This window comes from Mirounga leonina, unplaced genomic scaffold, assembly GCF_011800145.1.
Source record: "Mirounga leonina isolate KUSES-001 unplaced genomic scaffold, KU_Mleo_1.0 Mir_357, whole genome shotgun sequence".
Lineage (NCBI taxonomy): Eukaryota > Metazoa > Chordata > Mammalia > Carnivora > Phocidae > Mirounga > Mirounga leonina.
In genome coordinates, this window is record NW_023270702.1 from 5,710,449 (window position 1) to 5,729,142 (window position 18,694).

An 18,694-nucleotide genomic window follows, 5' to 3' on the forward strand; every position below is an offset into this window, starting at 1 on the left:
TATTATTATTATTCATTCCTTGGTTAAATGTGACTTCCATTAGGAACACTTTACTAGTATCCCCAAATCAATTTGCTCCTCCTATAAGATAATCTATTCTACACTGTACTTTTCTTCAGTAGCACTTACTTCAACTCTACGGATTTGTATACATTTTTATTTAATGTCTTTTTTCTCCACTACATGTTTCATGATGGCAGGAACATGCAGGTCTTGTTCCAAATGTATCATCAGTGTCTAGAACTGGCACCTCAAACATATAAGTATCTAATATAAAAATACTTGTTTAATAAATGAACTTGAGCAAAGGCATGATGTAACCATTAGAAATGAGTAAGAGTCTTATATGATGATAGTCACTATCTAAATAGAGATCTGTCCTACGTAGAAAATTATAAGTCTACCTTATAAACTAGGCATAATAATATCTCAATAGTGCTGATCTTAATATAAAACAAAAACATCAGAATTCATTAAAATGTGCATGCTCCATTATTTTATAATTTTAAGTTGGATATTTGTAGGTCTCCATATCCATGAAAGATTTCCAAAGTATTTGGCACTACCCTAATTTGTCAGGCTTAAAATAATTTAGAAAAAAATTGTCAGGCTTCTTCTGGAAACTCCTTCAAAATATCATAAAGCAGAGTTTGCCAAAGCTTCAGGATTCTATGGAACTCTGAAGCATTATTTTAATACAGCAGAGACATAATCCTTGGCAAAATATCAAAGTTTCTCCCAAAGGTAATGGAATGTAGATCGAAACAATGTTTCCAATATGAACCATTTTTTTCAAGAAATCATTAGAGAGTCTTCATCCTGAAACTCTGGACCACTGTTTGAAAATAACTTCTGTTTGTTATAAAAACAATACAGTTTCACAGAACAAAATATGACAAAAGTATCTGGGAATCATAATGTGCCAAATGTAAGTCAACAATGTAGTGGCATTATTTATAAAAAAACAAATGTGACACTAAGATGAACTTTAAAGAGTAGAACATACAAGAACTGTGAAATCATCTTTCTTCTAACAAATATTTGATGAATGCCAAGTATCACTGTAGTGTAAATACAGCCTGAACTGTACGTTTTAAGTCAATGCTAAGAAACTGAAGAGAGTACGATATTAAGCAAGAAAGATAATAAAGGAGCTGAATCAGGAGAGGGACTAGAAGAAAGATTTAAATAAATTTTTTTTTAACTTAAGAGAAAGAAAGGTAAATTGTGTGTTAGATTATTAGAATACAGTTAGTGCATCATTCTTTGTTACTCACAATAAAAATGAGACTAGCTCATCACTTTTTAAATATAATATCTAAATAAATATTTAGATAGTAAAACTGACAAATACAAATTCTGCAAGTAAAAACCAGTATTGTTACTAGGTCACTGTGTTGGTTAGTTTTATGAGTCAACATAGCTAAGCTATAGTTTTTAAACTCAAACACTAATGTAGGTGTTATTATAAAAGTATATTGTTATAAATGATCAAGATCGATAATCACTTCAAGTAAGGAAGATTATCCTAGATAATGTGGGATTCAATCATTTGTAAAGGTCTTAAGAGCAGAACTGAAGCTTCTATGAAGAAGAAATTCTGCTCATGGACTGCAGCTTCAGCTCTTGTCCAAGAGTACAGCTTGTCCTTCTTGATAGCCTGCCTAGCCCCCACAGTCACAGAAGCTAATTCCTAGCAACTAATCTCTTAACATGAATATCCTACTGGTTCTATTACTCTGATGAAACTCTGAACCAATAGACACACTTAGGTCGAAATGTATATGCAGCTAGAGATATGGAATAAATTATCTTATAGGTCCTTAACAATGCTATTATTCTTTACCTGAATTTTCACATCTATTAATTTAAAAAATTTTATTTTTTATTTCACTAGCAACCATCAAAAGATTTCTGGGTAAATAATGCCAAATAAAATGGGATGAGGGGCGCCTGGGTGGTTCAGTCGGTTAAGTATCTGCCTTCAGCTCAGGTCATAATCCCGGGGACCTGGGATGGAGCCCCTCATCAGGCTCCTGGCTCAGCAGGAAGCCTGCTCTCCCTTTCCCACTGCAGCTCCCCCTGCTTGTGCTCTCTCTCTCTCTCTCTCAAAATAAAATATTTTTAAAAAATAAACAAAAAAAGCAAAATGGGATGCATTATCATTTATAATCCTCACTCTGCTTCTAAACACTGATGAGATTTCAAGCTCAAAAGAAAAAAAGAGTAAATTTGTTAACTTAAATATTTTCATGCTTTATTAGTTTTTTTCTTTTAAAGATTTTTGCTCAACTTTTCTTTTAATAAATCAAGTTCCTGAATTCTAATAAAATGTCCACTATTCTTGAGATTCAGTACTTCATCCTGAGTTAGGGGGAAAATGACATCATCTTGAATCAGTTTTGAATAACCTATAGAAAACAGTGAAAGCCTGACTTCTGAGCTAATCTAACATGTGAAAGCATAATGTTACTAAAACATACCACATGTCACACATAACCCCACGTGAGAATGGGAAGGTAAAGGAATTGACAATGACAAGATACAAGATAGCTGCATAGCAAGAACAAAATAAAAGGGGGAGGGCGCCTGGGTGGCTCAGTTGGTTAAGCGACTGCCTTCGGCTCAGGTCATCATCCTGCAGTCCCTGGATAGAGTCCGGCATCGGGCTCCCTGCTCGGCAGGGGGTCTGCTTCTCCCTCTGACGCTCCCCCCTCTCATGTGCTCTCTCTCATTTCTCTCTCTCTCAAATAAATAAATAAAATCTTTAAAAAAAGAATAAATAAATAAATAAATAAATAAATAAATAAATAAATAAATAAAAGGGGGAAAGAGAACCAAAATCAAAATTCTTTGAGGAGACAATTAAGTGGAGTCCAAACCAAAATCTTGTGGTGTTACATCACTGAGAAATACTTGTTGTTCAAGGAGATTGTTGAATAGAACCTTTTTCTATTTTTTCAACACAATGTAACTGAAATCACAGGAACGCTTTGGAACAAACAGACCTTTATATAAACTTATTTTAATTCAGCGATTTACTCCTTATGCATACAATTTTTCAGGACAATGAACACTGCCAATATAAACAAGATAATCAAATTCCCTAACCTTTTGACAATCACTAATATTTTCATTCCAGGCAGCCAAACTTAAAATATATGACTACTATATGTATCCGTGACCTATGTTATCCTAGAAAAGAGGACTGCTGAGATCTAGGAGCATGGCAAGGAGGGGAAGCGGAGTAACCAGCAATATGGTGAAAGGGCCTAAGGGGACTACCCAGATTGTTGAGGAAGCTTCAACACTAAGAGTCTAACAGTGTCTAAGGAGATCAGTTTCTATCTGACACTGATAACTAAAAAGAAAGTTCCTGTGCAAAGTTAGCAATAGTGTTCCCCAAAGGGATTGTCATAAGGTTCTCCCAAATTCAATGTGCACAGGGGCTCATTTAGGTAGAAGGAGGAAAACAAAGAGCTCAAGAAATATCTAGGACGACTGAGTGAATTATCCTGAGAAAATAAAGTCTAGGAAGAACTGGATAGAAGCCAAGACTCCAGTCATATGATGTGAAGCTCCACATAGGCTTCCAGACATAGTGGAAAGAAATAAAAGGCACTTTAGGATACAAGAATGAAGAAATCCTAAGAACTAAGTGGTAAGAGTTTGGGAAGACAGGCTACTTCAAAACTGCAGATGGAAAACAGTAACACTAATTATGGTTACCAGCTACAAATGATAATGAGGATCTACTACATTTCCAAGCTTTGCTTGGAGTGGTTTTGACACTGGGCCAATGTAACAATTGTAAATTCTTTAGAATTTGTAATTGGATTGGTAGTGGTGGGAAGAGGTGTTAAAGGCATTCAGGGATTGACAATATCTATCAATTGTTTGGTGATATAAAAAAAAACAAACCCAAATGATTCCTATAACTTTAAATATTTAATGTCATTGAAGCCATTCATCAAATAAAAACTTTAGCAAAGAAAAAAAATGTTTTTAAAAAACAACAAACTTGCCAAAAGTTCCTTTCTAAACTTTTGGCAAATGGCTAGAGCTATCTATAAAGTCTTCTGTGGGTACAGTTACCACTTGTCTTCATGGCTATATACAGGCAAATTAGAAAAAGCACCTCTCCTCTCAGAATGAATTAGAGAAAAAGAATTCAGCTCCTCCTTATCGCATTAACCAGAGGTTTTGTGCAAAACTCTATACAGTGGCTCTGAATGTGAGTCTCTGAATTGGTAAATATGTGATATGGCACACCTGTAGATATAGGTCAAATCAACTTTGGAGGGTTTATTGCCTTACATTAGAACTCCAGAACGTCTTTAAATAAAGAAGAAAAATTCTCTCCATGTAGTTGATACTCTGCATAAGTGCTTTTAAACCCTTTCTTTACATTATGAATCTTTTTTGAGAATCTGGTTAAAACTATGGACTCATTAACCAAAAAATGCTTGCGCATACATGTACACACACACAAAATTGTATATATAATTTCATGGTTCATAGATCTCCTGATGCCCATTCATAGGTCCCTGTGGCTCTTGAGTGCTATTTTAAACAGTCAAATTTAGTTTATTTAGATGTTCACCCACAGAAAAATTGGGACATGAAGCTACAGAGGTTTCCACTGAGATCAACACAAAAAAGAACAATAAAGCAAATTTAGTCAGATGTGTTGAGAACACTCCCCATAATAACAAATGCAGAATATCTCAGATCCCCATACCATAGAAGTTTCTATATAATGTCTCCATATATCACCTGAACATACAATATATTATATGAACATTATAAAGCTTGCAACTGATCATTTTTCCAGATTTAAGTAAAAATTTAGAAATTAATTTTTTTTAAGGATTTTATTTATTTATTTGACAGAAAGAGACACAGAGAGAGAGAGAGAGAGCATAAGCAGGGGGAGTGGGAGAGGGAGAAGCAGGCTTCCCGCCGAGCAGGGAGCCCGATGTGGGGCTCGATCCCAGGACCCAGGGTTCATGACCTGAGCTGAAGGCAGACACTTAACAACTAAGCCACCCAGGTGCCCAGAAATTAATTTCTTAATATGTTGCCTCATTATACATGTAATTTGAAGCAGATCGATTTCCTTCTTTGCCTTGACCTACAAGAAGTCTACAAAAAAATTTGTAGTCCATGTGAAGAAACTATGTATTAATATTATGACTTAATATCTTATTCTTCGTTTCCTTTCTCCTCATCCTGATTATATATTTTCTTTCATGTACATACTGTATACATAATATTATGTGTATGTATATATAATACTGGATGTATGTCAATTTTTTAGAAAAAAGATTGTAAGAAATGTAAATTCCTTTAAAAAGAATAAGAATGATTAATCAAGAATGATATTAAGATTTGCTTTCTTAGGAATATGTCAGCAATAAAGAGCCAGCACATCTCTCGAAAATCTGCTATTCCTTTAGGCCACTGGTACCATTAAAATAAACGAAAGTAAATAAAACTTCACAGACAAAAGAGCTACCCCTCTGCGTTCTAAAGTCTCCTATCCCACTAAAATTCTCTATATGGGAGTCTGATGAATATCTACATTCTTCAATGCAGAATTCAACATTCTTTCCTTTGTACTCCCATGGCATAGCACATGGTATATCATCTGCTGTAACAACTATTATTATATTATAATCATATTTGTATTTTTTTTTCCTCTACTACTTCTAGAGCTTGGGAACTGGGATCCTATCGTATTCATCTTCATATATCTGGCATCTAGCACAAGGAGGGCCATAGTAGTAGGCAAGAGATTGTTATTAACACCAGTGGACTGACGTTATATATACCAAAGAACAACATAAGAAATGTCAGAGTAGACAAGAAAGACTGGTTCCTAAACAAATCTTCAACTCATCAACATCTTTATAACTTTACTTCAATCCTAGTTTTCCATCAGCTCTGCCCTCCAAGTTTATTCCCTGTGGAGAGAGACCCTTATGGCCTTAACATGGCCCCACCTACATTCTCTCTTGAAAGGTTAGGCCTTTTACTAATATTTGCTGAATAGATCAATCAAAGGCAATCTCGCATAGTAAAGGAGGTCCCAATAGAATAATGTATACTTTAACATGTCTGTGTGTGCATGAATGTGTATGTGTACATACATATGAGTATGAAAAATCACAAATTTTTATCATCTGTAAGATAATGAACTCTTTTTACCACCTTCTTTCTCATGTCTCTTACCAGGCCTGACATATCTAAATATTCAAGACACTAGGTATGTGGTAGAGCTCCAAAGTATTTAAGGCATTGAATAGCTCTGATTGGTAGAGGTGTCAATATTTGCATTAATGTACCCTTCTTTCAGCTTTAAAAATCTTTCAAATATGATAAAATGTATTAGTATTCCACCTCTTTACTTACTAGTTGTATGACCTTAGATTAGTTACTTAATTGCTGTATCTCAATTTCCTTATCTGTAAAATGAGAATAATAATAGTCCCTATTTCATGGTAATGTTATGAGAATTAAGTTCATTAAAATATGTAAAACACTTAGAAAACTGCCTAAAACACAATAAATACTCCATAAATATTAACTTAATAATATTTATTACAAAAACATTTTCTACTCAAAGTCTTTAAAATGTAAATGTTTTCAGAGCAAATATTTTTTGAAAGCCATAATCCAGACTACTTGAGAGTATTATTTAGCCTATTTTTCAGCAAAACAAAGAAAACACTGCATTTTTTTTGTAATATTAGGTTCAAAAACATGAAAATGCCATTTTTATAGGCAATATCAGCAAGTATATAGGGTTAACTTTCACAAAGTATTTTGTTAGAAAAATTAAATACATTTCATTGAATGCATTTAAAATAATTTTAAGCAATGGAACCGTAGCATGAAATTAAGTTTCCAAAAATAATTTTAAAATAACTAAAATATTGTCATCATAAACATCTTTAGGGGTGGTATAGATTGAATATTTGTGTCTACCCCTAACCCCATTAATATGTTAAGACCTAATCCCCAGTGCAATGGTGTTTGGGGGTGGGACCTTTGGGAGATAATTAGGTCCTGAGGGATCTGCCCTCATGAATGGGATTACTGCTTTTATAAGAGACTGAGAGAACTCCCTGGCCCCATCCACCAGTAAAGATAGCTGTCAATGAGGAAATGGGCCTCACTAGACACGGAATCTGCTTGTGCCTTGATCTTGGACTTCCCAGCCTCTAGAACTGGGAGAAATAAATGTTTGTTGTTTATTCGTATGATCTTTTGTTATAGCAGTCCAAATGGGATATGGAAGAACCTGACTATACTACTAAAAAGGCAGTAAACACCTTCCTGGTGAAACATTGTCTTTTTAACCAATAGGGTTCAACTTTTCTACTTTGGTTTTCTAAATGGAATTTTATATGAAAAGACTAATGCAGCTCAAAAAAAAAAAAAAAAATTAGTGACTCCCTTTTCATTTGAAGACAGCCCAAATTATTACTTTCAGTCGTAAGATACATTTAAATAGATACTTCCAAAATTCCTGATATTAGAACTTTCATTTCCTTTTTATAGAAGGTTAGAAGTATGCTTAAAGACAGGTGGTTTCCCTGAAAGAGAAAATTAAAAATCCTTATTCTCAGATCTGAAAAATATCAATCCCTCAAATGTAGTCATTCGTTACTTTACTCACTCAACCAACATTTATTGAATGCCTCCTGTGTGCTCAGTGCAGTTCTGATTCTGAGGTCAGAGGTAAAAGTCATTAGCCCCCCTCCCTTTAAGATTTTATTTATTTATTTTAGAGAAAGAGAGAGACATGCAGGTGGCAGAGAGGGAGAGAGAGAATCTCAAGTAGACTCCTGGCTAAATGTAGAGCCCAATGCAGGGATCAATCCCAGGACCTGAGATCATGACTGGACCCCAATCAAGAGTTGGGACGCTTGACTGACAGCCACACAGGCACCCCTATTTTGTCCTTTTCTTCAAGAACTAAGAATCCTCAGGAGAGACAAATTAAATAGAAAATAATAATAAAATATGATAAAAGCTATAAAAGAATCTAGGAAAGGGACTAAGCTCAGATTGTAGGGAATGGAGCATAGTATAATCCAAGAGAGAAAAATAGCAGAGTATAAAACGAGGGACATGTGAGGGGCCAAAGCAATCAGGAAAACTTGAAAGACTGAGTTGGGATGGACTGAAGGTGAAGGCATGCAAGCACACACATACTGATTACTATATATATTCACTGCGTATCTGTAACCTAATCAAGGTAACAGAATAAAGAATACAAAAACAGAAAAAAAGAACAACTTACCATGCTTTCCCCTAGAAATATCCACATACTGGCAAAGTCTGGGATGAGTGATGGTCTTAAGGATTTGAAATCGCCCTAAAATTTTGATGGAATTTGGTGTAAGAGGAAGCCCATTGCTTCCACAAACATCATGTGGCAGAGCCGAGGCAAAGAAGGTAAAGGCACCCATTTCAGCATCCTTTAGGGGAAACATTTCGGAGTCTTCGATCTTCTAAGATAATCTGGAAAAAGAGATAATTTTATGACAGATCAACCAAAAATTAAGCCAGTGTTTTCTAACCTTAAATATGATTAGTAATATATAACTTGGAGGAAAATGCCAATCAGAACACTTCACTGTAAAATATATCAAAGTTAAAAAATTCCAAGATAATATCAAAGAGGAAAAACCACCCAATCATAAATTTACATTGTAGTTCTAAATCATAATCAAAGATTTTCAATGGCATAAAAAGGAAAATATAGAACATTCCCTTTTCAATGACACCTGATGGTTTTAATAGCTTAGAGGAAATTTGTTATTGCATATTTATATCAACAAGGATCTTATGCTTAAGCTCAACCTAAAGCTTGAATAGAGAAGAGACCATCAAGACCATCAAGAACTTTTCCTTCTCACAGAGAGTAAAGTCAGGAAAGAGGAAATAAAGATACCAACCATTAACTTTAAATTATCAGGGCCTCTATTTTTTTTTTTTTTAAGATTTTATTTATTTATTTGACAGAGAGAGAGACAGCGAGAGAGGAAACACAAGCGGGGGAGTAGGAGAGGGAGAAGCAGGCTTCCTGCTGAGGAGGGGCCCTATGAGACCCTGGGATCACGATCTGAGCTGAAGGCAGAGGCTTAAGGACTGAGCCACCCAGGTGCCTCAGGGCCTCTATTTTGATAGTAGTAAAAATTAAACTAGATAATAGAGGCTTCTATAATATTACTTAATGAATCAATTTTTGTTTTTGTGCTAGGTACTTTACATGTGATCTGTTTTAGTTATTTATTTTTTAAAAGATTTATTTATTTATTTGAGAGGGAGAGAGAGACAGAGAGCGAGAGCAGGAATGGGTGGGGGGTGGGAGGAGAAGGGCAGAGGGAGAGGGAAAAGCAGACTCCCCTGTGATCTGGGAGCTGAACATGGGACTCAATCCCAGGATCCAGGGGATCATGACCTGAGTGGAAGGCAGACGCTTAACCGAATGAGTCACCCAGGCGCCCCTACATGTGACCTGTTTTAATTCTCTCAACAACCTTCACAGATGTTATTGCCCCTGGTTTATAGATGTTTCATATCTATCTATCTATCTATCTATCTATCTATCTATCTATCTATCTATCTATCTATCTATCTGGAGTGGTCCTATTGACATGGCCTCCAAAGCAAATAATGCCCCAGACGAGGTAACCTAGAGATTAAGGAACTTGCTCCAAATCAATCTGAATCACATTAAGATAATCACAACAAAAAAGATCCTTAGGCAAAAAAAAATCTTTCTCTCACCCAGGTGTCTCACTAAAAAGACATTCCATTGCTCAAGCACTGCATGCTTCCCTTCTCAGCTTTCAAGATAAAAATGTTGGAATTCAAAATAGAATAGACCACTTTTCATGTCTGTGCAGAAACCTCATTAAAAACATTAAAAAGAAACATTTTAAAATGTATAAACTCATAATAAGAAAGAGAACAGAAAAGGGCCATGAACTAAAGAAAGAGTTCAAAAAACTCCAATATAGCATTTTGCATACATAGGAGTATTGTTATAAGCAAAAGAAAGAAGCTACAACCTATATTACAGTCAAGAGGTGTGTTGGGCCTCTTCAGATTCAGAGGCTTCAGATCAGAGAAGCAGAAATAATGAGGAACATAAGTCAGAAGAGGGTTTGAAATGAGAAAGATAATTTAAAGGGCTGAAGAATAAAAGAGTTAACTCTGCCACTGGCCTTCCCAATACTGGGTAGTTATTTATCCTCAAAGGAAAAAAAGTTAAATTTCTTCCCTAGAAATTAAACCGTGTGGGAATTACAATAATAGCTGGTAGCAATGGTGACAAAAGCGAACTGTTCTTAATTCTAGAATTTGTAGGACCCCAGTTAAGATTTATCTACCCAGCCATCCTAAAGCACAGTACAGCAGTCAACAAGCTTATCCATATACACAAAGCTCTCAGACAGACTTCCTTAACTCTGAAATAATGAACTGCCCAGGAATCACCAGATAGTTGAAGAAAGACTACATTATAATGGGCAAAAAATAAAATAAACAAATAAAAAAAATCTGCCCTGGAGGCAACTGAAATAACTTATGGAAAAGAAAACAACAAAAACCAAAACTGGCTGAAATATATTTAGAAAAATTTGAGACGACATTACATCAGGCAGTATGGTAAAACATATTTCACAAAAGAGTAAAAAAGGAATTGCTGATACAGATGAACAACCTCATTAATATCCAAGAAGTTGCTCATTAAAACTACATGAGAATTTATACCTGCAAGATAGTAAAAATTAAGAAATTTGATAATATGGGGCGCCTGAGTGGCTCAGTCGTTAAGCTTCTGCCTTCAGCTCAGGTCATGATCCTGGGGTCCTGGGATCGAGCCCTGCATCCGGCTCCCTGCTGGGCAGGAAGCCTGCTTCTCCCTCTCCTGCTCCCCCTGCTTGTGTTCCCTCTCTCGCTGTGTCTCTCTCTGTCAAATAAATAAATAAAATCTTAAAAAAAAAAAAAATTGACAATACATAATGTGAGGAGGATATGAAGCAGTAGAATGTAAACTAATACAATCACTTTGGAAAACAGTCTGACACTATTTTGCTATTCCATTCCTGCAGAAACTCCTACACACATTTAGAAAGGGATACATACGAGAAAGATCAGCATGGTATTGTTCCTATTATTCACAAACTGGACACTATTTAAATGTCCAAAGACAGGTGAATGGTTAAGTAAATTGCGGTACATTCACCTGATAGAAGAGTATACATGAAAGAAAATAAGCAAATTGTAGCGACAATTAACAGCATTGATGAATCTAGAAATATAACCTTGAGTAGGAAAAAAACAGCACATAAAATGTATGTCAATATTCATAATATTCAACAAGAAAAGCTAAAAAATAATTCAGGAATACGTTCATATGAGGTAATATTATATTAAAAAAGTAAAGAAATAGTAATAATAGTAAAAGCTGAGGACAGGGTTACCATTGTATGAAAAGCAGGAGTGAGATTAGGGAAGATCCCATAAGAACCTCAAAAATCTTGGTAATACGTTAGTTCTTAATAGGTGGGTTAATGGTTGTTCACATTATTATTATGCTCCATAATTTCTATATTCCATATCTGTATATGTGTGTGCTATAAACCACATGTTTCATATTTTTTTAAATTTTAAGATGAAAAAATTTAAAAATACAATGAATCGATTTTCAAGGCCAAGAAAATCAATAGGGAAAGGACAGTCTTTTTAGCAAATGGTGCTGGAACAAGATATACATACAGAAAAAAAAATAAACTCAATTCCTACCATTACATCCATGAAAATCTGCAATGGATTATAGACCTAAATGTAACATAAGAGAATATCTTTGCAACCTTAGGGTAGGCAAAGATTTCTTAGGCAGGATAAAAAAAAAAAAAAGCACTAACCATAAATGACAAACTGATAAAAGTGAACCTCACTGACATTAAAAACATCTGCACATCAAAAGGCACCTTTCAGAAAATGAAAATCCAAACCAATGATAAGGAAAATGTTATTTTACTTACAAATATATGTATATATACAACATTTTTATCAAATACATATATGTAGGGGCGCCTGGGTGGCTCAGTCGTTAAGCGTCTGCCTTTGGCTCAGGTCATGGTCCCAGGGTCCTGTGATCCAGCCCCACATCGGGCTCCCTGCTCAGCGGGAAGCCTGCTTCTCCCTCTCTCACTCCCACTCCCCCTGCTTGTATTCCTGCTCTTGCTATCTCTCTCTCTGTCAAATAAATAAATAAAATCTTAAAAAAAATACATATATGTATATATATGTGTATATATGATGGCGGACTTGTATCCAGAATATATAAACAATTCCTACAACTCAATAATAAAAAGAAAACAAGTCAATACAGAAATAGGCTAAAGTCTTAAACATATATTTTCACAAAAGAGAACATACAAATAGATAATAAACATATGAAAAAGTTCTCAATCATTAATCATCAGGGAAATGCAAAATTAAAACCACAAAAACATTCAATTTCACACCTACCAGAAAGGCTAAAATTAGAATGACTGGAAATACCAAGTGTTGAGGAAAATGTGGAACTGGAGGTAATATACTGCTGCTGGCGGGAGTGTAAAAATGACACAAGAACTTTGGAAAACCTTTTGGGAAACTGTTCTAAAGTTAAAAATACCCTAAGCTTATGACTCAGAAATCCCACTCCTACTATGTATTTACCAAAGAAAAATGAAAATATGTCCATAAAACTAGTTGTATGAGAATGTTCATGTAGTTCTACTCACAACAGCCCCAAACTGGAAGCAATGAAAACGTCACGCAAGTGAATGGATAAATAAGTTGTGGCTTATTCATCCAATGGAATTCTACTCAACAACAACAGAAAAGGAACAGACATGCCAAAATATATGTATCTCAAATACATTATGTTGATGAAAGTAGTCCCAGATAGTTCATATTCTATGACTCCATTTAAATGTAGTTTCAGAACTACATTTCTAAACTAGAGTGATAAAAATGAGTACATAGTGGGTTGGGCAGGGAGGATGGGCTCCAATGGATAGAGAAACATAGTAAATTTTTGGGAAGAGTGAAAATGCTCTATATCTTGATTGGGGTGGTGGTTGTCACATGGATGTTTACATGTATCAAAACTCAACAAACTACTCACTTAAAATCAGTGCATTTTAATATATGTACATTTTATCTCATAAAAATATAAAAAAGTGAAATAAAATTAAGATACTATGAGAAAGGAAAAATTTTAAATGAGTGGTTGGAAGTTAAATGAGTACCAAGTTATATAGAAATGTTGGAAAATAAAGTTGAGACAACTGCTCAGAATATAGAACAAAAAGCAAATAGATAAAAACATAAGAAAAAAGGTTATAGACCTAATGAGTCAAACCAAGAATCCAAGAACCACCTTATAGGAGTTTCAAAAAGAAAACAGAGAAAAATAAAGGAGAATAAATTATGAAAGACAGAATAGGAGAAAATTCCCCACAGCGGAAGGGTAACGTGTACTTCAAATTAAAAAGGCTTATGATATTAAGGAGGATAAATGAAAATACCCACACTGAGACATTTTATCCTAGCTCCTTTCAATGAGTTCACTGCAAGATGAATAAACTCACAAGACATGTCATCATAAATTTTCAAAGCATCATGCAAAACTAAAATTTTTTAATCACTCCAGAGAGAAAACAAATAGTTTACGCATCAACAAGTTGTAAGACTGTCATTCTCATCATTTCATGAGCAATAGTGAAAGTTAGAGGACAACAAAGCCTTGAAAGACTTAAAGAGACATAGTTCTGTTTCTATATCCTACCAAACTATCAGTCATAATAGCAAAAATAATTTACAGCCCTATGAACATTACAAAATAAAATTACCATCCACATACCTTTTATGAATAAGTATCCTTAGGATGTATTCTACCAAAAGAGAGGAGAAAAACAAAAAACAGAATATGTGTGGTTAAGAAACAATGTAACTTACCAGAATGTAATCTGTTCAAATTAAACAGAAAGTGATTGGGCTTCAAAGGGAACATCTTCAAGCACAGAAATGGAATGGAAGCTTCTCATACAAAGAATGAGAGGACATGGTGAAGAAAGCACATGTACCTTGTCCCCAAAAGTAAACAGAAAGTCCTTTGTAAAAGTGAGGAAGGTTAAAAGCTATATAGGAAGTACCCAATCCAAAAAATAAATCACACTTAACTATGGCATAATTTTTTGTCATCATAGAGGAAGAAAGAAGTCAATTTAATGTTAATATTACAAGTCTTCTCCTTAGTGTGGCATAGGGGTCATGAAATGAAGACAATGGGAAGGAAATGTATCATGGCATACTTTTTGGCCCTGGATTTAGGAATATTTACAAAGCCATAATATTGTAACATTTTACTGTTTTTTAGCACACAAAAAAGCAAAAAAATTGTAGTTAAGAAATACAATATAGATATTATTAACCTTGACAATGTATAAGTAAAGGTCCAGATAAGGGAAGGTGGGAGTGGTGGATGTAGTTTCTGCAGTGGTAAAGAAGGTAGAGTCATTACTTTCCTCATTTTACCAAATAAGGAGCCCAAATACATTTTTGAAAATTGACATGAAAAAATAATTTTTATATATTATTTAAAATTATAACATTAACCAATATGAAAAACTAAAAATTGTAATAACTAATTAAAACTTTGGAGAAGAGAGGTTGGGGATAGTGTGGGTTATCTTAAGAATTAAAAAAAAAAAAAGAATGGGCATTTTAACTTATTATTCAACATATAGACCTAAAGTTAGAAAAGATTAAAGGTGGTCATTTCTGACGAAGAGGACTAAGGGTAGGAAGGGGGACACTAAACTGCTGCATTTTATTATGCAATACTTCTGTATTACGCTGTTTGACTTTCAATTAGACAGCCTCTATCAGACAACTGAAAATCAAATAACCAAATAAAGAAAATGCAAATTATTCAAAAGGATAAGATACTAGTTAGCATAAAACATTTCATCAATATTCCACTTCAACTACTTCCTAGATGGGTGCACATAAAAAGGTTCATATGTACAAAATATACACATAGATTTGTTCACATTTGGTGAGCGGAAGAAAGCTACTGAAAAAAAAAAAAAAAGCCGAGGTGAGAGATTAGTTGAGTAAAAACAATGTAAGCAGAGGGGTTTGAAAATTCATTCATTCAACAAATATCTTGAAGCTGTTTGATGTCAGGTGTTTTTCCAGCTGCCTGGCCAAGGACAGTGACTAAGACACAATCCCTGCCCTCAAAGAACTTTGAGTCGAAATGAGAAGGGGGGGGGGGCGTTGATGCTGATTTCATCATGAATAGTTCACACATTTCTTCAACGGGCGAATAATACTAGTTCATTTATTTTATATACATTCCCTCAAAAAAGTTGTCTTTCTGTCCCAAATAAAAACAGGAACCAAGGGGCCTTAAAAAGCAACCACTGACAATTCCAATTGTTCACATTCTCCCGCTCCCCAGGGAATGTTACATCTCGACAACTGACTAAACCTTTGAAACCAGAAACAAAACCAAGACTTTATATCTATGGTAAGTAACGGAGAGCTGATTCCACATTCTCTAGCCTCTTCTTTAAACCCTCCTTTGAAGCAGTGATGCAGTGGTTACTCTCAAATGGCTGCCTACAGTTCCCAAAGGACTCAGGTCAACTCGTTTTGGGGGGGCGGGGGGCGGGAAGGCGGACATTAGCTAAGGCTGCGCACAGTCCTCAGCAGCAAGCAGCTCCACAGGTTGGCTCCCCTTACTGTGGGACAAGCCGGGCCACTCGCTGCACTTGACTTTCCTCTACCTCCCACCAGCCCCACCCACTACGACACACAAAACTGACAAACCCAAATACCTGCCTCTGAGTGTGGGGACGCAGGCGGCCACAAACACAAGGGGATGGAGCTTCTACACAGGGCCCCAGCTTGTTGCTGTGGCTGCTGCCGCGGCCGCTACTGCTTAGTGTACCAGACCCTGCATTTCAGCTGCTTCTACAAAAGAAGCCGCTCCTCGAGCGCCGGAGTTGCCCTTTGCCCGCTAGCTAGAATCCGCCGAAATTTCCAGCTCGGAATCTGGCCAGGAGCGTGAGTCTGACTCTCTCCACTGACAGCTCCCAGCTCTCCCCGCCCCACCCTCGATTCCGCCGGGCCATTTCCTCTGACCTCACAACTTCCACGACACAACGTTGAGGAAAGACCCAGACGTCCAGCGTTTTGCCCCTTGCCCAAGCTGGTGACAAAATGTAGACACCAAGGAAGAAGTGCAGGGGGATTGGAGTTATTGGTTAAGGAAACAGAAGACGGAGAGCGTGGTGTGGCTGCGCACAGGAAGGGGGAGACAGAATTTGGAGTTAAATCGGTGGAACGCTCAGGCGTTTGCTGGGGACACCTCGTTGGGTCCTTTCTCAGTGCTGTCGTGTGCGGGAGCGTGTTCCCAACTGCTCCGGACTGAGGCTGCCCGAGTGAGGCTCCCCAGGTTGCTCTGTCCACCGATTCATGTGAGTGGCGCCCACCGAGGGTCCCGGGTGGGCTGGTTGAGTTCGAAGGAGTCCCCCTTCCCTTACTCGACTTGGCGAGATGGGACCTGGCCTGTCGAAACTAGAGGGAAATACGCTCATCCCAACACCAGGCTAGAATTTGAATTCATTTCCTCAATACATGCCTCGTAAATAAATAAATAAACAAAAAAGAAACATTCACGAAAAGAATAGTTTTAGGTCTGTTTTCTGTATTTTGGCAAAGGTTGCAAAAACACCCCTGGAGTTATTGCCGGTTACCACTGCTATATAATTTGAGTATCTCTGGGACTCATTGTTCTCAGAATATTTAATTTTTATTATTTACCTTTTTAAAAATTCTGACTTTTGGCACGTGTTTTAAATCCTAGTAGGAGTTTTAAGATAGTTCTAAAAAGTACCACGTTATGTAGCATGGTAATAAAGATGCTCTCCATATGGGGTGATTTGGCAGGTTACGAAGCAAATGGAGGAACGAAGATTGGAAGGTTAGATTAGGAATTGACGGTGGGAGGAGAGAAAAAAGTGATTAAAATTACTATAGTTTATTGGGCGCCTGGGTGGCTCAGTTGGTTAAGCGACTGCCTTCGGCTCAGGTCATGATCCTGGAGTCCCAGGATCGAGTCCTGCATCGGGCTCCCTGCTCGGCGGGGAGTCTGCTTCTCCTTCTGACCCTCCCCCCTCTCGTGCTCTCTCTCCCATTCTCTCTCAAAAAAAAAAAAAAAAAAAACCTAAAAAAAGAATTACTATAGTTTATTAATCCTGATGTACATGCTTTTCTCATATTTACTTTTCTAAAATTGTCATGCATTTTATAATTGTCTTAAAATCACTATGAGCTAAGTGGCACTTGTGACATAGTTGTCAGTGGCCCTACTTGTGCATACTTGGTCATAACTGTCAATATTGTCATCAGTTCAGTTATGTGTAGTGTTAGTATATAGTAGTTGACTTTAGTCTCCATTTTAAGTATCCTTTATATGATGAATTACCATTAAAGTGAAAAGTTAATGTGTATGCAGAAATATAGGGAAACAAAAGAGTTATATAAGATAAAAATAGGGCTAAATTTAAAAGAGATTTTTCAAATAATACAGGATGTGTGCTCTTTTTCTTTCTTTTCTTTTTTTTTTTTTTTTAAGATTTTATTTATTTGACAGAACGCAAGAGAGGGAACACAAGCAGGGGGAGTAGGAGAGGGAGAAGCATCTTCCTGCCGAGCAGGGAGCCCGATGCAGGGCCCTATCCCGGAACCCTGGGATCATGACCTGAGCCGAAGGCAGATGCTTAACGACTGAGCCACCCAGGCGCCTGTGTGCTTTTTTCTTAATGGTACATAAAATGACAGAGCGTCTTAATTGGAGCCATTTTACAATTGATAGCATCTTAGATTTGATGAAATACAATCCTTATGGCATCTAAGAAGAATATAAACCTTTACCTAATTGAAGTTCTGAAACAGTGAAATCAGGTGTTTTGGAAAGTAGAGAGACACTTCCAAATTTTTGTAGAATTCCTATATTATAAAGGAAAATTGACAACCTGCACTTAAATCTTCCATTTCAAAATAATAGCTTATTTGTTTATATTTGGTCCCTAACATTGAAAACCTGGGGCAGGGAGTTTGCTATGGAAAAGGAATTACTGGATATAAGACTGGTGAATCACTGAACTCTACCTCTGAAGCTAGTAATACACTATATGTTAATTAATTGAATTTAAATTAAAAAAAGGAATTATTGGGCGCCTGGGTGGCTCAGTTCGTTAAGCGACTGCCTTCGGCTCAGGTCATGATCCTGGAGTCCCGGGATCGAGTCCTGCATCGGGCTCCCTGCTCGGTAGGGAGTCTGCCTCTCCCTCCTCCCTCTCATGCTCTCTGTCTCTCATTCTCTCTCTCTCAAATAAATAAATAAAATCTTAAAAAAAAAAAAAAAGGAATTATTGGCAATTTAGAATCAGAGTGGGGAAAGACTACTGAGGAAATTGCTGAGATAAAGGGAAGCCATTTGGAAATGACAGAAATCTCAGAAATAGCCTTTTGTATATGTTTTAATAATTAAGATGTCTAAATTCAAAAAAAAAAAAGATGTCTAAATTCATGTATTTCATAA

At 36.2% G+C, this 18,694-nt stretch overlaps 2 protein-coding genes across 6 annotated transcripts in view; one reads left to right on the forward strand and one right to left on the reverse strand.

The window, feature by feature from the left end:
• TBCK (TBC1 domain containing kinase) overlaps window positions 1-16,221 on the reverse strand; it is a 227,149-nt gene extending 210,928 nt beyond the window's left edge. Inside the window, exons 1-3 of one of the 4 annotated variants that reach the window (XM_035030233.1) lie at window positions 15,928-16,206; window positions 13,940-13,970; window positions 8,312-8,532 (exon numbers count right to left, since the gene is read on the reverse strand). In XM_035030233.1, the coding sequence (XP_034886124.1) occupies window positions 8,312-8,504 (193 nt within the window). In that variant the 5' untranslated portion in view covers window positions 8,505-8,532; window positions 13,940-13,970; window positions 15,928-16,206. Of the gene's footprint in view, window positions 1-8,311; window positions 8,533-13,939; window positions 13,971-15,923 lie in introns of all 4 variants that reach the window. The other 3 variants (XM_035030232.1, XM_035030235.1, XM_035030234.1) reach the window with 3 other exon arrangements.
• Window positions 16,222-16,458: 237 nt separating this feature from the next.
• Window positions 16,459-18,694, forward strand: part of AIMP1 (aminoacyl tRNA synthetase complex interacting multifunctional protein 1) — a 37,529-nt gene continuing 35,293 nt past the window's right edge. Inside the window, exon 1 of one of the 2 annotated variants that reach the window (XM_035030236.1) lies at window positions 16,459-16,565. In XM_035030236.1, the coding sequence (XP_034886127.1) occupies window positions 16,564-16,565 (2 nt within the window). In that variant the 5' untranslated portion in view covers window positions 16,459-16,563. The remainder of the gene's footprint in view (window positions 16,566-18,694) is intronic. The other variant, XM_035030237.1, reaches the window with a different exon arrangement.